Source organism: Bombyx mori, chromosome 16 (assembly GCF_030269925.1).
Source record: "Bombyx mori chromosome 16, ASM3026992v2".
Taxonomy (NCBI): Eukaryota; Metazoa; Arthropoda; class Insecta; order Lepidoptera; family Bombycidae; genus Bombyx; species Bombyx mori.
Genome location: NC_085122.1, coordinates 9,681,007 through 9,699,908, shown reverse-complemented (window position 1 = coordinate 9,699,908; position 18,902 = coordinate 9,681,007). Strand labels below are relative to the sequence as shown.

General features: G+C 38.2%; 2 protein-coding genes and 1 long non-coding RNA gene across 3 annotated transcripts; 1 reads left to right on the top strand and 2 right to left on the bottom strand.

Moving 5' to 3' along the window:
• Positions 1–4,145: 4,145 nt before the first annotated feature.
• Positions 4,146–8,316, bottom strand: LOC732867 (abhydrolase domain containing 11). The gene is given in 3 exon segments (NM_001046870.1): positions 4,146–4,489; positions 7,222–7,589; positions 7,800–8,316. Coding segments are annotated over 3 exon segments (945 nt in total). The 5' UTR covers positions 8,238–8,316; the 3' UTR covers positions 4,146–4,350.
• A 106-nt stretch (positions 8,317–8,422) lies between these two features.
• Positions 8,423–10,707, top strand: LOC134200346 (uncharacterized). Its single transcript, XR_009975219.1, has 2 exons — positions 8,423–8,628; positions 9,705–10,707. It is a non-coding gene; the product is annotated as an uncharacterized LOC134200346 (long non-coding RNA).
• Positions 10,286–12,722, bottom strand: LOC101745186 (protein ABHD11). The gene is made up of 3 exons (XM_004926842.5): positions 12,032–12,722; positions 11,513–11,886; positions 10,286–10,464 (listed from the first exon to the last, which is right to left on the bottom strand). Exons 1-3 carry the CDS (start codon positions 12,416–12,418, stop codon positions 10,326–10,328), a joined length of 900 nt encoding a protein of 299 aa, XP_004926899.1. The 5' UTR covers positions 12,419–12,722; the 3' UTR covers positions 10,286–10,325.
• Positions 12,723–18,902: the final 6,180 nt, after the last annotated feature.

The following is an 18,902-nucleotide window of genomic DNA, read 5'->3' as shown; positions in this document are numbered from 1 at the left end:
ATATTACTTTACACACTTCACAGAAGAACTGTGAAGTGAGAATGATTTTCGTTAAGGCCGTGTCCGGTTTTATAATCGGGCGCGTATTAGTTATGAGTGCAAGCATGCGGTGCGAGTTGTGTGCAAAACCGCAAACAAATATTGGTTTATTATTGAAAATGACTGTTGATAGGTGGTGTGATTTTACATGTTTCGTTTTATCAATGTTAATAGAAGTGGAGCATATTGTCGTGTGGCAATGGCGGCGGAAAACGAATACGTTGATCATATTTTATGTCTTCTAGTAATTAGTGCAAACGCCTTATCCGGTAAAATCTCGCTTATCTTCTTCTTCTTCTTCTCTATATATAAAAATGAATTGCTGTTCGTTAGTCTCGCTAAAACTCGAGAACGGCTGGACCGATTTGGCTAATTTTGGTCTTGAATTATTTGTGGAAGTTCAGAGAAGGTTTAAAAGGTAAATAAATATGAAAATGCTTGGAGTTAAATAAAAATAACAATTTTGTTTTCCCTTTGATGTGTCCTTCGTCGGACGGATTTTTTTGTTTGTTTTAAGTTTATTTTATACAAAAGTTTTGGTCTTTTATTTATCGATTGAGGCACTACGAAGTCTGCCGGGTCAGCTAGTGATCTGATAATTACCACTACTTTGCATTTGTTAAATAAAATTTAAGTTCTACAAGATTTTTATGTTAATGTCATTAGGTAATGCCGATTTAGGTAGGCTTGAACTCGACGCGTGTATCTACTTACATATCACACACATTATCTACCTACCTACTTTTTCAATTGTATTGAGACTTGACCTGAATCAAATACCATACATACAACAGTAAAGGTTTAAAAATAATATAAATTAAACTATGCACTGTAATCCCCGCAATAACACAGTAGATTGGTTTCGCGTTATAGGAAACGCAGTGTAGGAGTATTCTATAAGGCATAGTATTCTCGCATATTATGTGACCCCATATAACGCGTTATGTACAACTATAATAGACATGTAAATAATACAGTATAACCAATGTTATTACAATTCAAAAACTAGGAACAAAAATTTTATAAATTAATTTAATTTCATTTTATAACAAGACAATTGACACAATGTGCAAAGGTACGCGAAATTAATTATTATGAACTGTACAAATCATTATAAATTTCACAGTGTACAGAAATATAACCGGGGAAATTCCCGCGTTATACGGGGGAAAACTCGTGTTTTTTTATTTTTTATTGCTTAGATGTGTGGACGAGCTCACAGCCCACCTGGTGTTAAGTGGTTACAGGAGCCCATAGACATCTACAACGTAAATGCGCCACACACCTTGAGATATAAGTTCTAAGGTCTAAGTATAGTCACAACGGCTGCCCCATCCTTCAAACCGAAACGCATTACTGCTTCACGGCAGAAATAGGCGGGGTGGTGGTACATACCCGTGCGGACTCACAAGATGCCCTACCACCAGTAATTACGCAAATTATAATTTTTCGGGGTTGAGATTTTTATTATACGATGTTATTCCTTCACCGTGGAAGTCAATCGTGAACATTTGTTAAGTACGTATTTCACTAGAAAAATTGGTACCCGCCTGCGGGTTTCGAACACCGGTGCATCGCTAGATACGAATTCACCGAATGTCTTATCCTTTAGGCCACGACAACTTCGAGTTAAACGAGGGACTGAAATCGCGTAATATGAAAATGCTTTGTAAGAGTATCATCTTTTAAGGGGGATAACTGTAATACGAGTATTACTTTGGCACTATGTCGGTCCTGCCCGGACTCTGTCTTTACTTGGAGATATATTAGTTTAAAAAGGATTTGCAACGTTTGGGTCTACGGAGAGACTGGTTTGGATGGTAATGCGTGTTCCACGGAGAGTACCTTCTGAAGATTTGTTAGAGATGTAATTTCTTTTCAACTTTTCTATGAAATAAGGGAAATTTTATCCTTTCTGCTTAGATACTATCTCTCAAATTTCTGCCAGGTACCATTCGTTGTCCAAATAAATTCTTTTCCACGGTGTTTCCAGCGTTCCATGATATTTTCCTGTTTAGCGATAGGTAGCGGATTCTTTTTAATTTTCATTGCGAGGGATGAGAAAACGAAGATCTCAGTTCATCTGATGTAGACCGCACCGTTGCCATTACGAGAGTCCACAGGTTGTATTGCGCTGAATGGGGGAGGGGGGGCAAACTAGTTCAATCCAGTTTTTAAAGGGATTTTAGAACTTAGAAGCAATGTAACGTGAATGCCATCACCGCCACCTTAACTGACTGACTCAAGTCAAGAGTGTTGATTTGTATAATTTAGCAAATTGGCGTTGCTTGTTCTTATTCTAAAATTTGAGATTGCTAGATAGCTATAGAGAGATTAGTTTAGATAAACAACTGCTATACGGCATTGAGGTAGAATAATCGTTTGTGCTTTCATGAATTTTCATTAATAAGCTGTCTTGATGCCGCACATTTATTTTTAATTTATAAATACTAGTTTGTATTTTGTCACTAATTTCCTGTTTTGCTTAGTCGTTAAGTACATTACGGAGCATTTATTGGCAGGATAATTGTTAAATATATCTACGTGTTATTGCTAAAACATAACATAATACCTTCTTGCTGATAGACATAAGGAAAAAACATTAAATAATATAATTTGTAGGTAGGTATGTACTACATTTTATTTTTGGTACAAAACCAAACTATTATCTTACCACATACGGGCGAAGCGGAACAACTGTAACATCAACAATACATATTTAAGTAGATACCGATTATTACACTGCTTTTATAAATTTTTGTTATAATATTACTGTTGATAAATGTCAAAAAATAATTGAAAAAAAAATGTACCTAGTAGATAAGTTGGTATTGATGAAGTCCATGGGCGACGATAACCATTCACCATCAGGTGGGCCGTATGCTCCTCTGCCTATAAGGGCAATAAAAAAAATTTTTGTACATTACTGTTGTAGGTTTCGTAAGTAGTCTTAAAGCTATATGTCTGAGTTGGGTTTTCGCATTTATGTTTTTGTGTGTGTTCGTTCCATTTCCTTGCACTACTGATTTTTTTTATTGCCCTTGTAGGCAGACGAGCATACGGCCCACCTGATGGTGAGTGGTTACCGTCGCCCATGGACTCCAGCAATGCCAGGGGCAGAGCCAAGCCGCTGCCTACCGTTGCATTCATCTAAAGTGCTTTTCCAAACATTAATGTTGCCACGCAGCATACCACTTTCTACTCTACTTGAACTTCAGTTGATGGTGTTTCCAGAGTGCAATAAAAAGTTTTCTTCAGAGGAGTTTTGCAGAGTCCTAAGCGAGAGGCAGCGTCCATGTTTTTTGTTATTGTTTGGGACGGTATGGGTGGACGAGCTCACCGCTTTCCTGGTGTTAAGTGGTTAATGGAGCCCATAGTTTGTAGATGTCTACAACCTAAATGCTGCGATCCGCCTCGACACATACGAGTTCTAAAGATTCAGTTTTTACAGAAAAACGGCTGCCCCACTCTTCAAACCGAAACGCATTACTACTTCACAGCAGAAAGAGGCAGGGTGGTGGTACTCCGTGCGGACTCACAGGCGCTCTGACAACACTATTTATTAAGAATTAATTTAAAAAGTCACTCTTCTTTAGGGTTTTAGTTTAAATTAAGCTTTTGCTTTTAATACTGTCCCAACTTCAAGGAAGGGTGATTACGATCAACCACATTTATCATGCCATTTAAAAACAGCGCTCAATGAGGACCATACCAATTTAGAGCCAAAAAACCCATTCCGACATCGGCATTACCCTATCATGTAAGGAGGATGTATGAAACAATTTTCTATGTGTGGATAAAAAATGAGCATCTTATGAGCCAACACGGCCCGTCCTCTTACCCTCGTACCTATTTCTGCCACGAAGAGATAAAACACTCGTTTCGGTTTGAAGGTAGCCTCATGTTTCAAAGTGGGCTGTAGTGTTGTACACTTTATCGGGTCTCATATGCTCTAGTGATGCCTTTACGGGCCCATACGATCGTCTTATCTGCCACACCATTAACCCTAGCCCGGTGACACTGATATGGTCCCTCTAGAACTCTAGACCATCAGCTTAGGTAGAAAAAAAAAACACACACACACACACACCATTAAAAAATATGAGAGGATTTGGGGATTTTTTTATTAATTTGATTTTGGACTTTTCATTTTCCAAAAAGTCATAACCAAAAAAAAACAATTGTCAAGCTCAATCCCGCGATAACACAGTTCTTGTGAACACATTTTGCTGATTTTATCTTTCGATCAAAGGGCACTGATTCTATTGAGTGCTACTACTACTTCTGTAGTCTTAGACCTATATTTCAATATCATTTTTCCGTAAGAAATTTGGAGACAATTTCCAAGAACTTTTCTGGTTTCTGACTGTGCACCCAGTGTCCAGCTCCTTCGATAAATATTAGATCTGCTAGTGGAAAATATTCTTGAATCTCGGGTAAATCATTTTTACTGCAAGAAAAAATGGAAATCACATGTTAAAAACAATGATTGTAATTATATAGAACATTAATAAATTACAGTAACAGTTCACTGTGACTTCAAAGTTCAATTAATCAAAAAATTTCAATCAAGATCACCATCATTAAATTGATTATAAAAAACTTTTTTACTTAATCATATATGGTATTAACTATGCAAAAAAGTTTATTGTTGTTGTTCTTCTTATTAATACGAAATATTGTACTACACTGACAATTTATATAAAGTTTATAGGTACCTAAAAAAAATTAGGCATAAAATATATTAATAGACTAGTTGAAACTTTTTTTTTCTACATAAGCTGATAGCCTTGAGAGGCTATTTCAGCGTAACCTTAACTAGCAGGTGAGCCCAGGAGGCTCACGGGGCTCAAACCGGAGTGATACTAACACTAGCAAGAGCAGTGCTTCGCAGAATCTACCACCGGATCGGAAACGTCACCCACTGAGAAGATCCTGCGAGAAACTCAGTGGGCTGTGTCTATGGGTTGACTCGCTCGTCGAGCCCTTCGTCGCAAGCGACGGGTTCGACGAGGACTGTGACCAGTGCTTGTTGTACCTAAAAGCACCGTAAATGGATCGGGAGTATCCGTAATGACGTGTAAGTTTAACCAGGATGTAGTCCTTTTTATGTTTTGGTGTACGGTTAAAAGAAACTCGGAATTTTCATAAAACTGCCGTAGCCACCTACTAAACGTGTCCTCTGCACTTTCGCCAGAAAGCCCAATTCCGCCTGTGACAGAACCCGAGTGATATAGGAGGGATGACAACGGTCAACTACAACAAGATGCTCGAGAAGGCCCAGTACAGAGACGCCTGTCTGGCAAAATTGTCGCCGCACAATGACTACGTCGACCATTTCGGTTGGCGGTCGATCCTTGTTAACGGAGGATGGCTAGTACTGGTAGCTCGTCACGCCACCCTAATAATCTCTGCGATTACCGGTGGAGGCCGTCTACACGGGCCAGAGCTGTGTGCTTAGTGCGAGTTTTTTAACGTTCTCGATAGCGTAAAAGTTAGCTCATATTTGTAAGGAATAGGATCGTTTGCGTACGTTTGTCGCTAGGGGCGCTGTTCCAACTGCATACAAAATTGGGTTAACTTTTACGCTATCGAGAACGTTATGAAACTCGCACTAAGCACACTGAGCATAGTTCTACGTCCGGTAAACGGCCCGAAGGTGGGAGATCGAAAAGCGAAGAGCTCTCTCTCTCATGCTCCGCAACCTCCTTTTGCGAAATGGTGGACTCGCAGGAGCCGAGCATCGCCTAACGTGATGCGTCGCTGCCGAGCGTTAGAATCACGATTTGTCACTTATTTTTTATCCTACCTATGCTATAAGGCCAAGGCTATAAGCCTTGAGAGGCTATTTCAGCTTCGCTCTAACATGTAGGTGAGCTCACGGGACTCAAACCGGAGTGTTGCTAACACTGGCCCTAACAAGATCAGTGCTTGGCAGAATCTACCACCGGATCGGAAACGCGACCCACTGAGAAGATCCGGCGAGAAACTGAATGGGCTCGATTTGTCACAATTTGGGGCCCAAGAGGCTACCGCTCTCAGGTGGGGCAGATTGCGAGCGTATATTCTGTCCTCGTCGCAACCACAATAGCGACACTCCGTCGTCGGCCCCCTTTAGGAAATGTGTTGCATGTAGGAAATGTGGCCGACACGACCGTGTCCAGTTAGCACCTGCGTTAGTCTTAAAGTCGTCGTGGGCTAAAGGATAAGACGTCCGGTGCATTCTTATCAGTGAAATGCTCACGATTGACTTCCATAATGAAGGAATAACATCGTGTAATAAAAATAAAACCCGCAAAATTATAATTTGCGTAATTACTGGTGGTAGGACATCTTGTGAGTCCGCACGGGTAGGTACCACCACCCTGCGTATTTCTGCCGTGAAGCAGTAATGCGTTTCGGTTTGAAGGGTAGGGCAGCCGTTGTAACTATACTGAGACCTTAGAACGTATATCTCAAGATGGGTGGCGTATATACGTTGTAGATGTCTATGGGCTCCAGTAACCACTTAACACCAGGTGGGCTGGGAGTTCGTCCACCAATCTAAGCAATAAAAAAAAATAAAAAAAAAATTATATATATATAAAAGTCGATCGTGAGACGTCCTGGGGCACGATTCACCCCGTCGCCTCTTCGGATCGGCGGTCAGGTTCGCCAGACGAGATTAGGATTTTAATATGGACTGCCAAAATTGGAGCCTTTGCGCTCGGATCGCGCCCAGACTAAGAGATTGTCGCGGAGATCGCGTCGCAATAATGCTGAGCTTTTAATCTTTTTTGAGTTGCTATCAGCTAATACTTAAAAAAAAACAATCTGTTCCATAATTCCAGAGGTTTTTTCTTGTAAACCAATTGAGTTTGAGTGTTGAAATTTTTATAATCTTATTATTTCATTAGTATCCTCTAAGTATACTTTAAATATCTTTCTGTTTTACCAGTTTGTTTGCCTTTAAGAGTAAGTTTTTTTTAAATATTTTATCAGTTGAACAATCAAATGCTTCATTGCTTTTAATTATTCATGGATGTCCGATCTAGTTAATTTGTTCTGCTCATTACCTGAACTTGAACATAATAGATTGTTAGACTATCAAATCTCACGTTTTGTTTAACAATATTAGTCCATTTTTGATGTTACAAATCATGTGTTAAATAAAATTGACTAAATTAAAGAATTGGCACTCACCCAATATAATCAGATAGTGAACCTCCAACAAACAATGTTGGTCCACAATACTGAAGGCCTTTTAAGTTTGATGGGAAGGATGAGATGTGGTTTTGAAAATTATCTTTTAGAGCCGGTATATTGACTCTCCAAGTAAAAGATCCTGCATTAGTTTGTACTAAATTAGTTATAAGAAAATTCCTGAGATTTATATCGGGTGTAAATGATTTAAGTTGGTCATCTGCAAGTTTTCGTGCCTTAGACATAGCTATACCAGGCCTTATTGATACTGCAGTCATAGCATCAAAAAGGGTGGCCATTGAGAATATTTGAGGACTAGTCTTCGCTGGTGAGATGTCCACCACAATTAAACTGGCAACCAAGTCAGACTGAAAGAAACATACATTTTTGTGATATAAAAAATCAACATACTAATTTACTGCTAAATTCTTTATCTTGTTTTTTTCAATACTTTTATTGATTAGAAACATGTTTAAATCCTATTGTCTTGGTATTCTCTTATGCGTATTATGAGAATTATGCAGTAATATTTTATTAATATACAACTAAATGATGACAGAATGCTACGTACAACTTACACATAGCAGTGATAGCACCATGGCAGTTCGGCCTCCCATACTGTGCCCAAGCAGTGATACCTTTGACAACTCTAATTTCTTTAGCAGCCGCATTACATCATGAGCCATGTGTACATATGTGTGCTGGGGTGAATGTCGACTGTCACCATGATTACGAGCATCAACACTTATCACTTTTCTGCCTGTTGTCCTATGTATTGCTTTACTCATGCTATTCCAATTGTTCTTAGAACCTAACAAGCCGTGTAATATGACTAGAGGAGGTTGTGATGAATTTTCAGAGTCCGAAGTGCTCTCGTAAGAAGCGTAGGCCAAATCTACTGTTTCTGCGCTCAATGCTGTAGAATTCCAGCATCTTTGGACACTGACACTGAGTAATTTTGTGGAACTACTGAAACGGGTAAAAAAGTTTTTTGGACCTAATATATTGAGTAGCATATTTATTCGATAACTTAATCTAATTTTGGTAACTAAAAGTCTAAAGGTTATGTTATGATTTCGACATTTGTTTTTGACGTTAGTATTGTGTTTGACGTTTTTGACGTTTAATTAATGTGCACTTGAATACCGAACAGCTGACTTCCAGGCTATCACATTAGCAATCAACAAATTACTTTAGAGTATGTGTTGGACTGTAGGTAGAACTTGTAAACCTCAACATGAAAGTGACTTTGTTCGTAACGCGGATAAATTTAAATTCAGTACTTTAAGTGAAAATGGGGCTGTGCATAATTCCAATTGTTTCGGATACGTAAAATATGTTAAAAAATGATCTGGTAGGATACTGTAGAATTTATTTTTAAAATGAAGGCTGCAGAATTATCCGAAGGTGTGTTCTAATCTACAGAAATTATAAACCTACATCATCAGCCCACAGTCGGCCACTGCTGGATATAGGCCTCTCCCAATGTACACCACTGAGTCCAGTCCTCAGAAGAATCCATTTCTTGCTGGTCACCCTACGAAAGTCATCGCACCATATGGCTGGGGCCATATGGTGCGATCCTGCATTCCTGATTTTATCCTTCAGAGAAAATCCGAGCATGGCTCTTTCCGTGGCTCGCTGAGTGACCTTGAGCTGACAGGCTAGCCGCCCTGTGAGCCGCCATTTACACCGACAACCAGTTTGTTTCTCTACCATCAGGATTCAAGTAGGAACTAGGAATTTAAATAGGAAAACGGATAAATTTAATGTCACCGCGGGCGTATTACAGTAATTTCTTAAGTATTATTAGGACAGTAGCAGTAGATGCAATAAGTTCTGATTTATACCCAGATAGACTAAGCGCTATATTCCTCGGATTTGTATGTGCGTCTAGAGCGTCCAGTGGTATTTCTCACATAAATTGTGCAGTAGATGAATTAAGTGTGTCGAAATAGAGCATAATAATATCATTAGCGTAATTTTAATACTTGCCCACCGAAAGGGAGAACAGCTAAGATGTTTGTTCTTAATTCTCAACTAAACGTTCCCAATAAAAAATTTGAATTTTAAATTATAATATTTGGAATTAATTACTAGAAACCTAATTTGGTTAATTTCAGATTAGACTTTCGAGCAAGCTCTACCTAAGATCTGCATACAGCAGAAACTTCTTTGGTAGAGTACCTTCAATTTTTTGCCCAGTCAAATTTTTGTTTTCCTACAACCCCACACTATCTTTTAGAAGAAAAGTGGGTCTCTGCAGTGGAAGCTTTGGGTTTTTTTTTTGCTTAGTTGGTTGGACGAGCTCACAGCCCACCTGGTGTTAAGTGGTTACTGGAGCCCAGACACATCCACAACGCAAATACGCCACCCACCTTGAGATATAAGTTCTAAGGTCTCAAGTATAGTTATAACGGCTGCTCCACCCTTCAAACCCTTAAATTGAAGTTCAGCTAATTCTATTCTGAGGTCCGTTCCAGAGGTTTCTCCAGATGAATGTTCTGCTATCATTCGTATTGCGATGAGTCCCAAAGGACTTTAAGTAAATGAAATACAGGAAGGAAATTTTTCTGACTCTAAGCGACTTCTGACAATCGACATCTGAGATACACAAAGCGATGGCTAGCCGCAGAAGTTATTTTATCGGTCAATATACTATCAGCTGTTGTTCAAACTATCACAAAATGAATTGAAACCACCGTTTTTAAAATGTTCCATAACTTTTGAAAACAATTATGCGATGGATTTAGAGGTAAGTAATTTGATAGTTTCATCTGGTCACCCTGCTTAGGAATACCTACGAAAACGAGAAATTCTACCCTATCTTAATTTAGCTTGGCTAGATGGCGTAGAGCACGACCTCAAAGCTATCGGTGTCAGGAAATGGAAGGAGAAAGCCCTGAAAAGAGCAGTCTGAAGAGACATACCAGGCTAAGGCCCACCCTGGGCTGTAAGGCCTAATATGATAATTAATATAACTTATATTCGTAGCGTATCATAAAACTTATGTAACATAAAACTAACGAAGTAGACATTCGAGGACGGAAATAAGCAAGCAATATAAATGTTCAAATGTATTTTTATTATTAAGGTCAAACTCATCAATATTTTATAAGGAACTGGTTTACTAATTTGAGAAATGTTTTAGGATCCTCTGCATGCACGTTGTGACCTACGTTGGGAATATATTTTAATTCAGCTTTGGGAAAAAAAATTCTTATGCCCTTTATATCTTCTGGCCTAGAAAAGAGCACCAGAAATAATTAGTGCGCGTAGAATAATATAAAAACAAAAGAAACGCAACTCTGTAATCATAATCTGAAAAGTATGCTTGACCTTTAAGATGCCTTTTTAAATTCTGGGAGATATATTACAAAATGGAAATTAGGTACATACTTATTTGTGTGTATGTAAACAATTTCCATTATGAAGGTCATATGTTAAATTATAACAATAAAAAAATATAAATATGCAAAGATTAAACAGTGTAGTTCCTTTAATCTTAACGATGTTATGTAGTTGTTTTTGTTTAATACGTAGACGTTGATGAGTTTTACAGTTAAAAAAAATTCCCGCCTTTTCATAAAAAAATACAAAAGAGGAAACTTAAGTACATATGTAATTAATATTTAATTTTATGACAAATTTAAATCTTGACATGTCAGTATTAAGATCGAATTTCGATTTCGGGGTGGACACTAGTAGCAATAAACCTAAAAAAATTATAAAGATTCTTCGTATATCAACCTACTGTTAGTTTGGTCATGATGTGAGTTCGATCATTAGGTATCAAAATACCGCAAAGCCGGCACCTACTAACTTGAAGACTAGGCTAGCGATGATGACGTTGAAGCCTGCAATACAATTAAGACTTCGGTCACAAATTGGACCATGGCAATCATGTTGTCTAACACTAAATAAAAAAAAGGCTGCCCTGAAAACCGGAATTCGTAAAATAGTACATCGACCGAGATGCTGGAAATTCTCATGACTCCAAGTACCTACCCCTAATGCTATTAGGTATTTTCAAATGAGAACTTTCACTGTTTAACGGTTTTTTTTCTCATATTCATGTACTATTGTAATAGAAATCTTTTTTTTGTACAATGATTTTTACTGTTTTTTTCGCATACAAGGTTATATTTTGATGTGTTGTTATTGATTGGTAAAGCGTATGTTTATACGTATAAAATTATGTTAATGACTCATGAATAATTTAGCACCGATGTCTATAAATTAATGGTATCTCAATTATATTACTTTACATAGTTTGGTTGCAAAATCTTACGGAATGTATTTAGAATCTCCGCCGCCGATAAATAACGTGGGGCCTTTGTACGTTTTGCCTTTCATTTCCGAAGGGAATGTTGCTATACACTCAAAATACTTTTTTAACGTTTCTACATTGCAAAGCCAGCCGATACGTTTGTTAGGTTTCAATCCAACATTCAATAAAATGAAGTCGATAGAATCATCATGTTTCATCACCCCTGACTCTATTATAACTTTTTTCACAGCAGCTCTCGCCTTTGATATGCTTTCTTTTCCTTGGAATTCCATGGTCTCCATTACTTTTAGAAGTTCTGGAAAGAAATCGTTGAGTAGGCCCGCCGTTGAGACCGGAGATATGTCGACAACGACCAAACTTGCGACCTTTGGATTCTGTAATACGTAACCTTGTTAAAAAACAATTTAAATGATAATTTTGATCAAAAAACCATTAAGGTAACTCGTCAAAGAACAAACGTTGGAAATCCGGTAGTTTTGGAACACAAGACTTTGACATATTCTCTGGGTTGCTTCTCACCTCAGTCAAAGCCAGTACCATTGCCGTTCTTCCGCCCATACTATGCCCAACAATCTTCGCTCTTTTTACGGAAACTTTCTTCATTAGATGGGATATATCAGCGGCCAATTCTAGGTACGTATGTGAGCTCGTGTGAGGACTGTCGCCGTGATTTCGTAAATCTACAGTGATGGCGGTATTCTTCGTGGTGGCTGCTATGTTTTTGGCGATACTCTCGAAGTTCTTTTTGGAGCCCATTAACCCGTGTATCACCAGTATAGGAACACTGTTCTTAGAGAGGGGCTTTCCGTGTATTTTGTATGCCAAGTCCACAGTTGAACGTTTGCAAAAGAACATAAAGGATATTACATTTCTTTTCAAGAGCAGTTTTGTCTCCATTAGGTACATTAATTATTCATCGAATTGAGTAATCCATTTATACCATATATAATAATACCATTGTTTAATTTAATTTTTTTACAGACAACCACACTAACAAGACTTCTTTATTTTGATTAAATTTTAAACAGATAATGACAGCGATTGTTAGTGATTAGTGACATGAAATTTAGAAAAAACTTTGGCTATGGCTTCGAAAATAAATAAAAAACTTATTCTGCTGTACTCCGCGCTGCTCTATGGGTATGAGCACTTAAATGAGTTACGGTAACTTAAATGTATTTCTTCGGGTGTTCAATACCAAGCTAGAATGGCTTCGATAAAATAATTTCGCCCTATACTCTATGCTCCATTTCAACGACTTCTTCTTTTTTTTTTCTTAGATGGATGGACGAGCTCACAGCCCAACTGATGTTAAGTGGTTACCTGGAGCCCATAGACGTCTACAACGTAAATGCGCCATCCACCTTGAGATATAAGTTGTAAGGTCTCAATATAGTTACAACGGCTGCCCCACTCTTCAATCCGAAACGCATTACTGCTTCACGGCAGACTTCAACTGATCATAATTTTCTTAAGCGACATTGAGCAAAAGTGTTTTTGTTTGTGTTTACGGATCGGAACTATCCAAAATGTGATTTGTATTGTGCGATTTGTATATTCGTGTGCTCACGAACGATATCCACTATGTAGAAATAACATAGGGTGGTTAAATAAAAAAAAAAAATAAAAAAAAAAAACTGGTATGTACCAATGAAGTAGGAAACCTATGGAAATGAAACGTCAACCAAAATTTCGTGCCAGTGTGACGTCATCTGGCCACAAAACATGGCGGCTTTAGTGCTGTACAAAAGATTTCAATGTTATCAGGTTTTATCGATAAACGTTCTTGGCTCATTTTATTTTAAGTATTGTTGAGTATTATTTATTTGTAGAATTTATACTTTAATGGGAAGTAAGTAGGTATGTTGTTATGTGCAAATATGATATGATTTAGATGGGTGAAATCTAAGACAAGTTCGTCCTTCGAATTTGCCAAGTAAACGATATGATGATTTTTAAAAGTTGCTACACTGATTTTATAAAGTTGTCGTTTGTCGCAAAACATAAAGATATGGCGTAGTTCAAAGCCATCAGCCCATTTCTAGCATGCTAAATGTTATCGTATTTTGAGTACGTGTTTTTCTTAGACTATTACAATCTATTTTAATTGTTTTGCTGACTCTAAAGTCCGTAACATACTACCGCAGCGCACCCCAAGGAAGGTGCGCCGCACCATTTGAATCACTTTCGCTTGAGAGTGATTCAAATTTTAAACTTATCAAGAGACCGCGTGAAAAAAAAAACACCTACAGAACATTTATTCGTTAATAAAATTACAAACGTCATTCCTTGTGACTTCCTCTCTAAATTAACTTAATTATTAAATATTTAACGAGTTGACAATAGTGTTTTACTCACTGCGGAATAAAACTATTTTATTTAAATAGTTCCGAAGAGATTTTGTCGGTAGCCTTTTTCCCGAAATATCTAAACAGAATGTCTAACTCTAAATATGTTTTGATGACATATTTTAAAGAGGTATTTATGATTAGTGTCATGATCAATAGATTCCGACCGAAAAATGGTTTCCGATTTTTCGGATGAGGGCTCCATAATGAATTTAAATATATATAGATAATAGTTTTGGGGCATCGACTTTCTTGAGATCCTATAAAATATGTTTTAATTATTATTTTTGTATGTTTTAAGCATGATAAAATAAGAAATTTTATATAAGCAATCATATTAAATCGATATCAAAGTCAATAAATAATGTACAACCCAAAACAGACGGCCGAACTGACGTGACAATGACATTTGGCGCGCTAAACATGGCGGATTTTCGGCCTCATTAGACGGAGACGGAGACATTTACGTATATTCATGTTTCATTTTATGTACGCACTGAAATACTGTTATATTGTTTTCCTGCGAGTTAAAGTGCTGAGTAAGAACGAGATAGATATATGTTTATGTATGTGCCTTCAAAATGGGTGCTATTTATATAAGCAATTGTACGTATAGAACAATATGTCGTGTCCCTACTATATAGGTCTATGGTATGTACCAATGATTAATCTGGCTAGTTTTGACATCAAAGTCATTAACACCGGCTTCAAGGGTGCCGTGGAAACCATTTTACCACACAAAAGGCTTTAGCCTCTTATCTCAAGGTAGAGGTGGCATACAGGTTGCGAAATTTAAATAGACCCAGTTATCACTTAATACCAGGCTGGCTATGATCTTGTCTACAAAAGAGAGAGCACTAAACAAATAAAAAATAAGAGAAATTAAAAAAACATTGAAAATTTTACTACAAACTTTTCATACATTATTATTTTATTGACTGTGATGATGATGATTCATCTGACCGATTTCGGCCATGGCGACCACTTTGACTCCTATCCGTCGATTTGGCGCTCGTGCGCTCGAAGATGGCTTATATAGCCTATCTTCGCGGCAAAACTCCTTGCGCATTGACGGCACGTAAGCACGTCGTTCTTATAATTGGCAGGTTATGGCAGCAGGAGGGCGGGCCTGACATACGGACGAACGGAGAACGAAAGAAACAGTAACTAACGGCTCTGTTCTCATGCGAATATATAAATCCTATGAACAAAGCCTAAAATTATAATTACGGAACCGGCAAAACTACTTCCTCGGTGTTGCTTACGTTTTCACGGACTGTATTTATCATTAAAAACAAATTGACGGTTAAAATCCGTGTTTATTAATTCGCTTTTATTAGCTTGCTTCTAAGTCCTAAGTCTAAGACCTAAGACCTAAGACTAAGTCTTCAATACTAATTTATAAATCTACAGTGGTTTTTACGGATGTTCCGTTATAACTACTGAACCATGCATCCGATTGACTTGAAACTTGGTATCCATAAAGAAAATACATGTACTTAATGGATAGGCCAATATTTATATAAGCATTGGACTCCCTACACCAGTTGCGGGGGCGTTAATGATGAAAATCTTTGTGGGGGTGAAAAATAATAATGTTAATTTTAAATGCCCAGCGAAGCGGACGGCTACAGCTAGTTATTTTATAAAGTCAAATGTGACGTTTTGATTATTTTGATTTCAATTAATCTAATTCTTTGAACCTCATTGTCTACAAATTCTTGAACGACAATGCAGTAGCTTAGTTCAACGGTAAACTAGACTGATGTATATTTTAGTGAAAGGTGAAAAAGTCAATTATAGAGGTATAATTTGCTGCTGGTATGTCGTCTGGGTTCCGGATTGGGTGGAGTACAGCCGAAATAATATATCATATAATCCGTATTATATAGTACTCAGGTCTCTTCTAGCCCCACGTCTGTTGCCCGCTTGGGGGGTCCCACGTCTGAGGACCGCGGCCACCTTTCTATTCTTTAGGGGTTATACCCCACCCCCACCCCCTTCAGCGATGGGGTTTCATACTCGTCCTCTCACCATCAATATTGTAAATAATGGGAAGAGGGGGAGAGGACTCCAGCGAAGAGTGCGGCTCTGCTTCTCTCCTCCTCTAAGGTAGCATAGGTTAGTTAGTTTAATTTTAGGGTTAGGTGCGATGTGGCGCACTGCCCCGGCATTCCACGGAGTGCAGGGGTGGCACGCTGCCATCACTTAAATTTAAGTTACATTACCTTGGGCTTAACTAGGTTAAGTTAGGTTAGGAAAAAAACTGTAATTAAAAAAAAATGGAGGAGAGAAGCGGGTGCCAGAAGAAGAAAGAAGATAAAGATGAAGACGTTTACGAAGACAGAAGAAGTCGACGACATCATGCCATCCTCAAGTTAATCATGCACATATAAAATTTATACCAGCAAGCTCATCACCCCTGCCTTGTTAGGCAGGGACTTATAGGCCCGGGCAGAGGGAGAGCCCTAAGGTCCATCCCGCGCCCCTGTAACACTCAGGTCTCAGGGTTTCTGAGGGCATTTAAATTGTTTGGATTTTTAATTGTTGCCGTGTTTACCACTTAACACCAGATCTCATCATCCGTCGAAGCAAAAAAAAAAATAGTAACATAACTACATGGTAAAAATTTCAGAACGCGATAAAACCGATACCGACGATAAAATACTGATAGCGGTATAGCGCAGTCTAAACTTGGCACAACTAAAAAAACCTGATCACTGACAAGCAGCAGTGTTAGTGGTACAAAAAAGAGCTGTGTCTCTGCGATATCCAACACGCCTGCCCAGCGTGGAGATTATGGGAATTTCCTCCATGAAATTTTTTAGTTAAGTCACTTCAATTCTAAAGGTGCGATATATGTATAAATACTATATACGATATTGCACACGACCTTATATAATATATTATTTATAGTATATAGCTTCAAGTCAAATTTCTCTTTTGTTTTATTATCGACATTTTTTTTTTGTAAAGGTGAGGGTAAAAATATTATATTGCTATTTTCTAAAATTGAAAAAAAAGAAAAGAAATGAAGATCCGGCATGGCAAAAAGTGCGATGGCCAATCTCGAGATGATCTAGAAAAATCGTAACATTCGACATAAAACCAAAGTGCGCTTGGTGCGGACACTGATCTTTTCCATATTCCTCTACGGGGCGGAGACATGGTGCATAAAAAGCCGGGATATCAAAAAGATTGATGCCTTTGAAATGTGGGTGTGGCGGCGGATGCTACGAATACCGTAGACGGCCATGAGAACAAACGAGTCCATTCTAAGGCAGCTAAACATCCGAAAAAACTCTCTTCCGTCTGCCGGGAACATGTTATGAGCTTCTTCGGACACATCATGCGGTCTCCCGGACATGAATTAGAGAAGCTCATAATTACGGATCGCATAGAGGGCAAGCGCGCCGTGGGCAGAACACCAGCCAGATGGTCAGATCTAGCACGAGAAGTACCTGGTGGTAGTCTGCACCATGCGGTCCATGACACCCATGATCGAAAACAGTGGAAGACCGTCACAAGTGATCCTCAGCAGTGAAGGAACGATATAGAAGAAAATTGATACGAATAGATTCGCTAAAGTACTTTAGTATATACTAAGCAAACAAAATAATTGGTTGTCAAAGAATGGATAAAATATCTATTAACGTGCGTACTTATGCGTATGTAACGAATTAATGCCTGAAAGAACGAATGCTTTGTAATGTACAGGTTAATTGAGTTCACTAAATATTTTGTGTACCTACATTTAAATTACTATTCTCGAAATTACTTTTCCAAAAAATTTACACGCCATTTATTTATTTTTATTTTGAACCGATGAAAGACAGCTGGACTTGCGGAGCCATAATACCATATATTAGTATAGGTTATTAAATATATTAAGGGAATTTATTCCAGCGTCGCCGAGACATATAGATTTTTTTTAATGCCTATATGGGTGGACGAACTCACAGCACACCTGGTGTTGAGTGGTTACTGGAGCCCATAGACATCCACAACGTAAATGCGCCACCCACCTTGAGATATAAATTCTAAGGTCTCAAATAGGTATAGTTACAACGACTGCCCCACTCTTCAAACCAAAACGCATTACTGCTTCACGGCGGAAATTGACAGGGTGGTGGTAATTTAATCTTCATCTTTATCCGAAGAATTTTCATACTTTTTTTATTGTCTACGTGGGTGGACGAGCTCACAGCCCACCTGGTGTTAAGTGGTTACTGGAGCCCATAGACATCTACGACGTAAATGTGCCACCCACCTTGAGATATAACTTCTAAAGTCTCAAGTATAGTTACAACGGCTGCCCCACTCTTCAAACCGAAACACATTACTGCTTCACGGCAGAAATAGGCAGGGTGGTGGTAAGTTAATCTTCGTCTTTATCCGAATTCCGAATTTACCTTTTTTCTTTTTACACTTTGAGATATAAGTTCTATAGTTTCAAGTATAGTTCCATACTTCAAGTCTAATAATTCAGTTGGATCTTTTCAATATTATCGATGCCAATGATTTTATTGCGCCGATACACAGTTAAACACTTCTGAGGGTATCCCGAAATTCAACGTCAAGTGGTTACGGGGCGACGAGCTAGGTAGTACTACTTTTTACCATTTACTGGTGGTAGGACCTCTTGCGAGTCCGCACGGGTAGGTACCACCACCCCGCCTATTTCTGCCGTGAAGCAGTAATGCGTTTCGGTTTGAAGGGTGGGGTAGCCGTTGTAACTATACTGAGACCTTAGAACTAATATCTCAAGGTGGGTGGCGCATTTACGTTGTAGATGTCTATGGGTTCCAGTAACTACTTAACACCAGGTAGGCTGTGAGCTCGTCCACTCATCTAAGCATTAAAAAAAAAACTTCAGAGAAAAATAAAAACAAAAATCAATTTCACTCGGCTAAGTGACAATAGGTAAGTGGTATATTTTTATGAAAATGTAGAAAATCGTCATCCTATATCACATATTGAGACGCTGTGATCGTAAATTTCATAATATTTCAGAGACTTTTTTATGTAATCCATAAGAATTA

Excerpts from the sequence above, each read along its gene's own strand:
- LOC101745186 (XM_004926842.5), bottom strand. The coding sequence starts at position 12,418 with ATGTACCTAATGGAGACAAAACTGCTCTTGAAAAGAAATGTAATATCC. Across the intron at positions 11,887-12,031 it reads TGGTACTGGCTTTGACTGAG|AATCCAAAGGTCGCAAGTTT; the intron begins GTGAGAAGCAAC and ends TACGTATTACAG. Across the intron at positions 10,465-11,512 it reads GGAGATTCTAAATACATTCC|GCCAGAAGATATAAAGGGCA; the intron begins GTAAGATTTTGC and ends GCTCTTTTCTAG.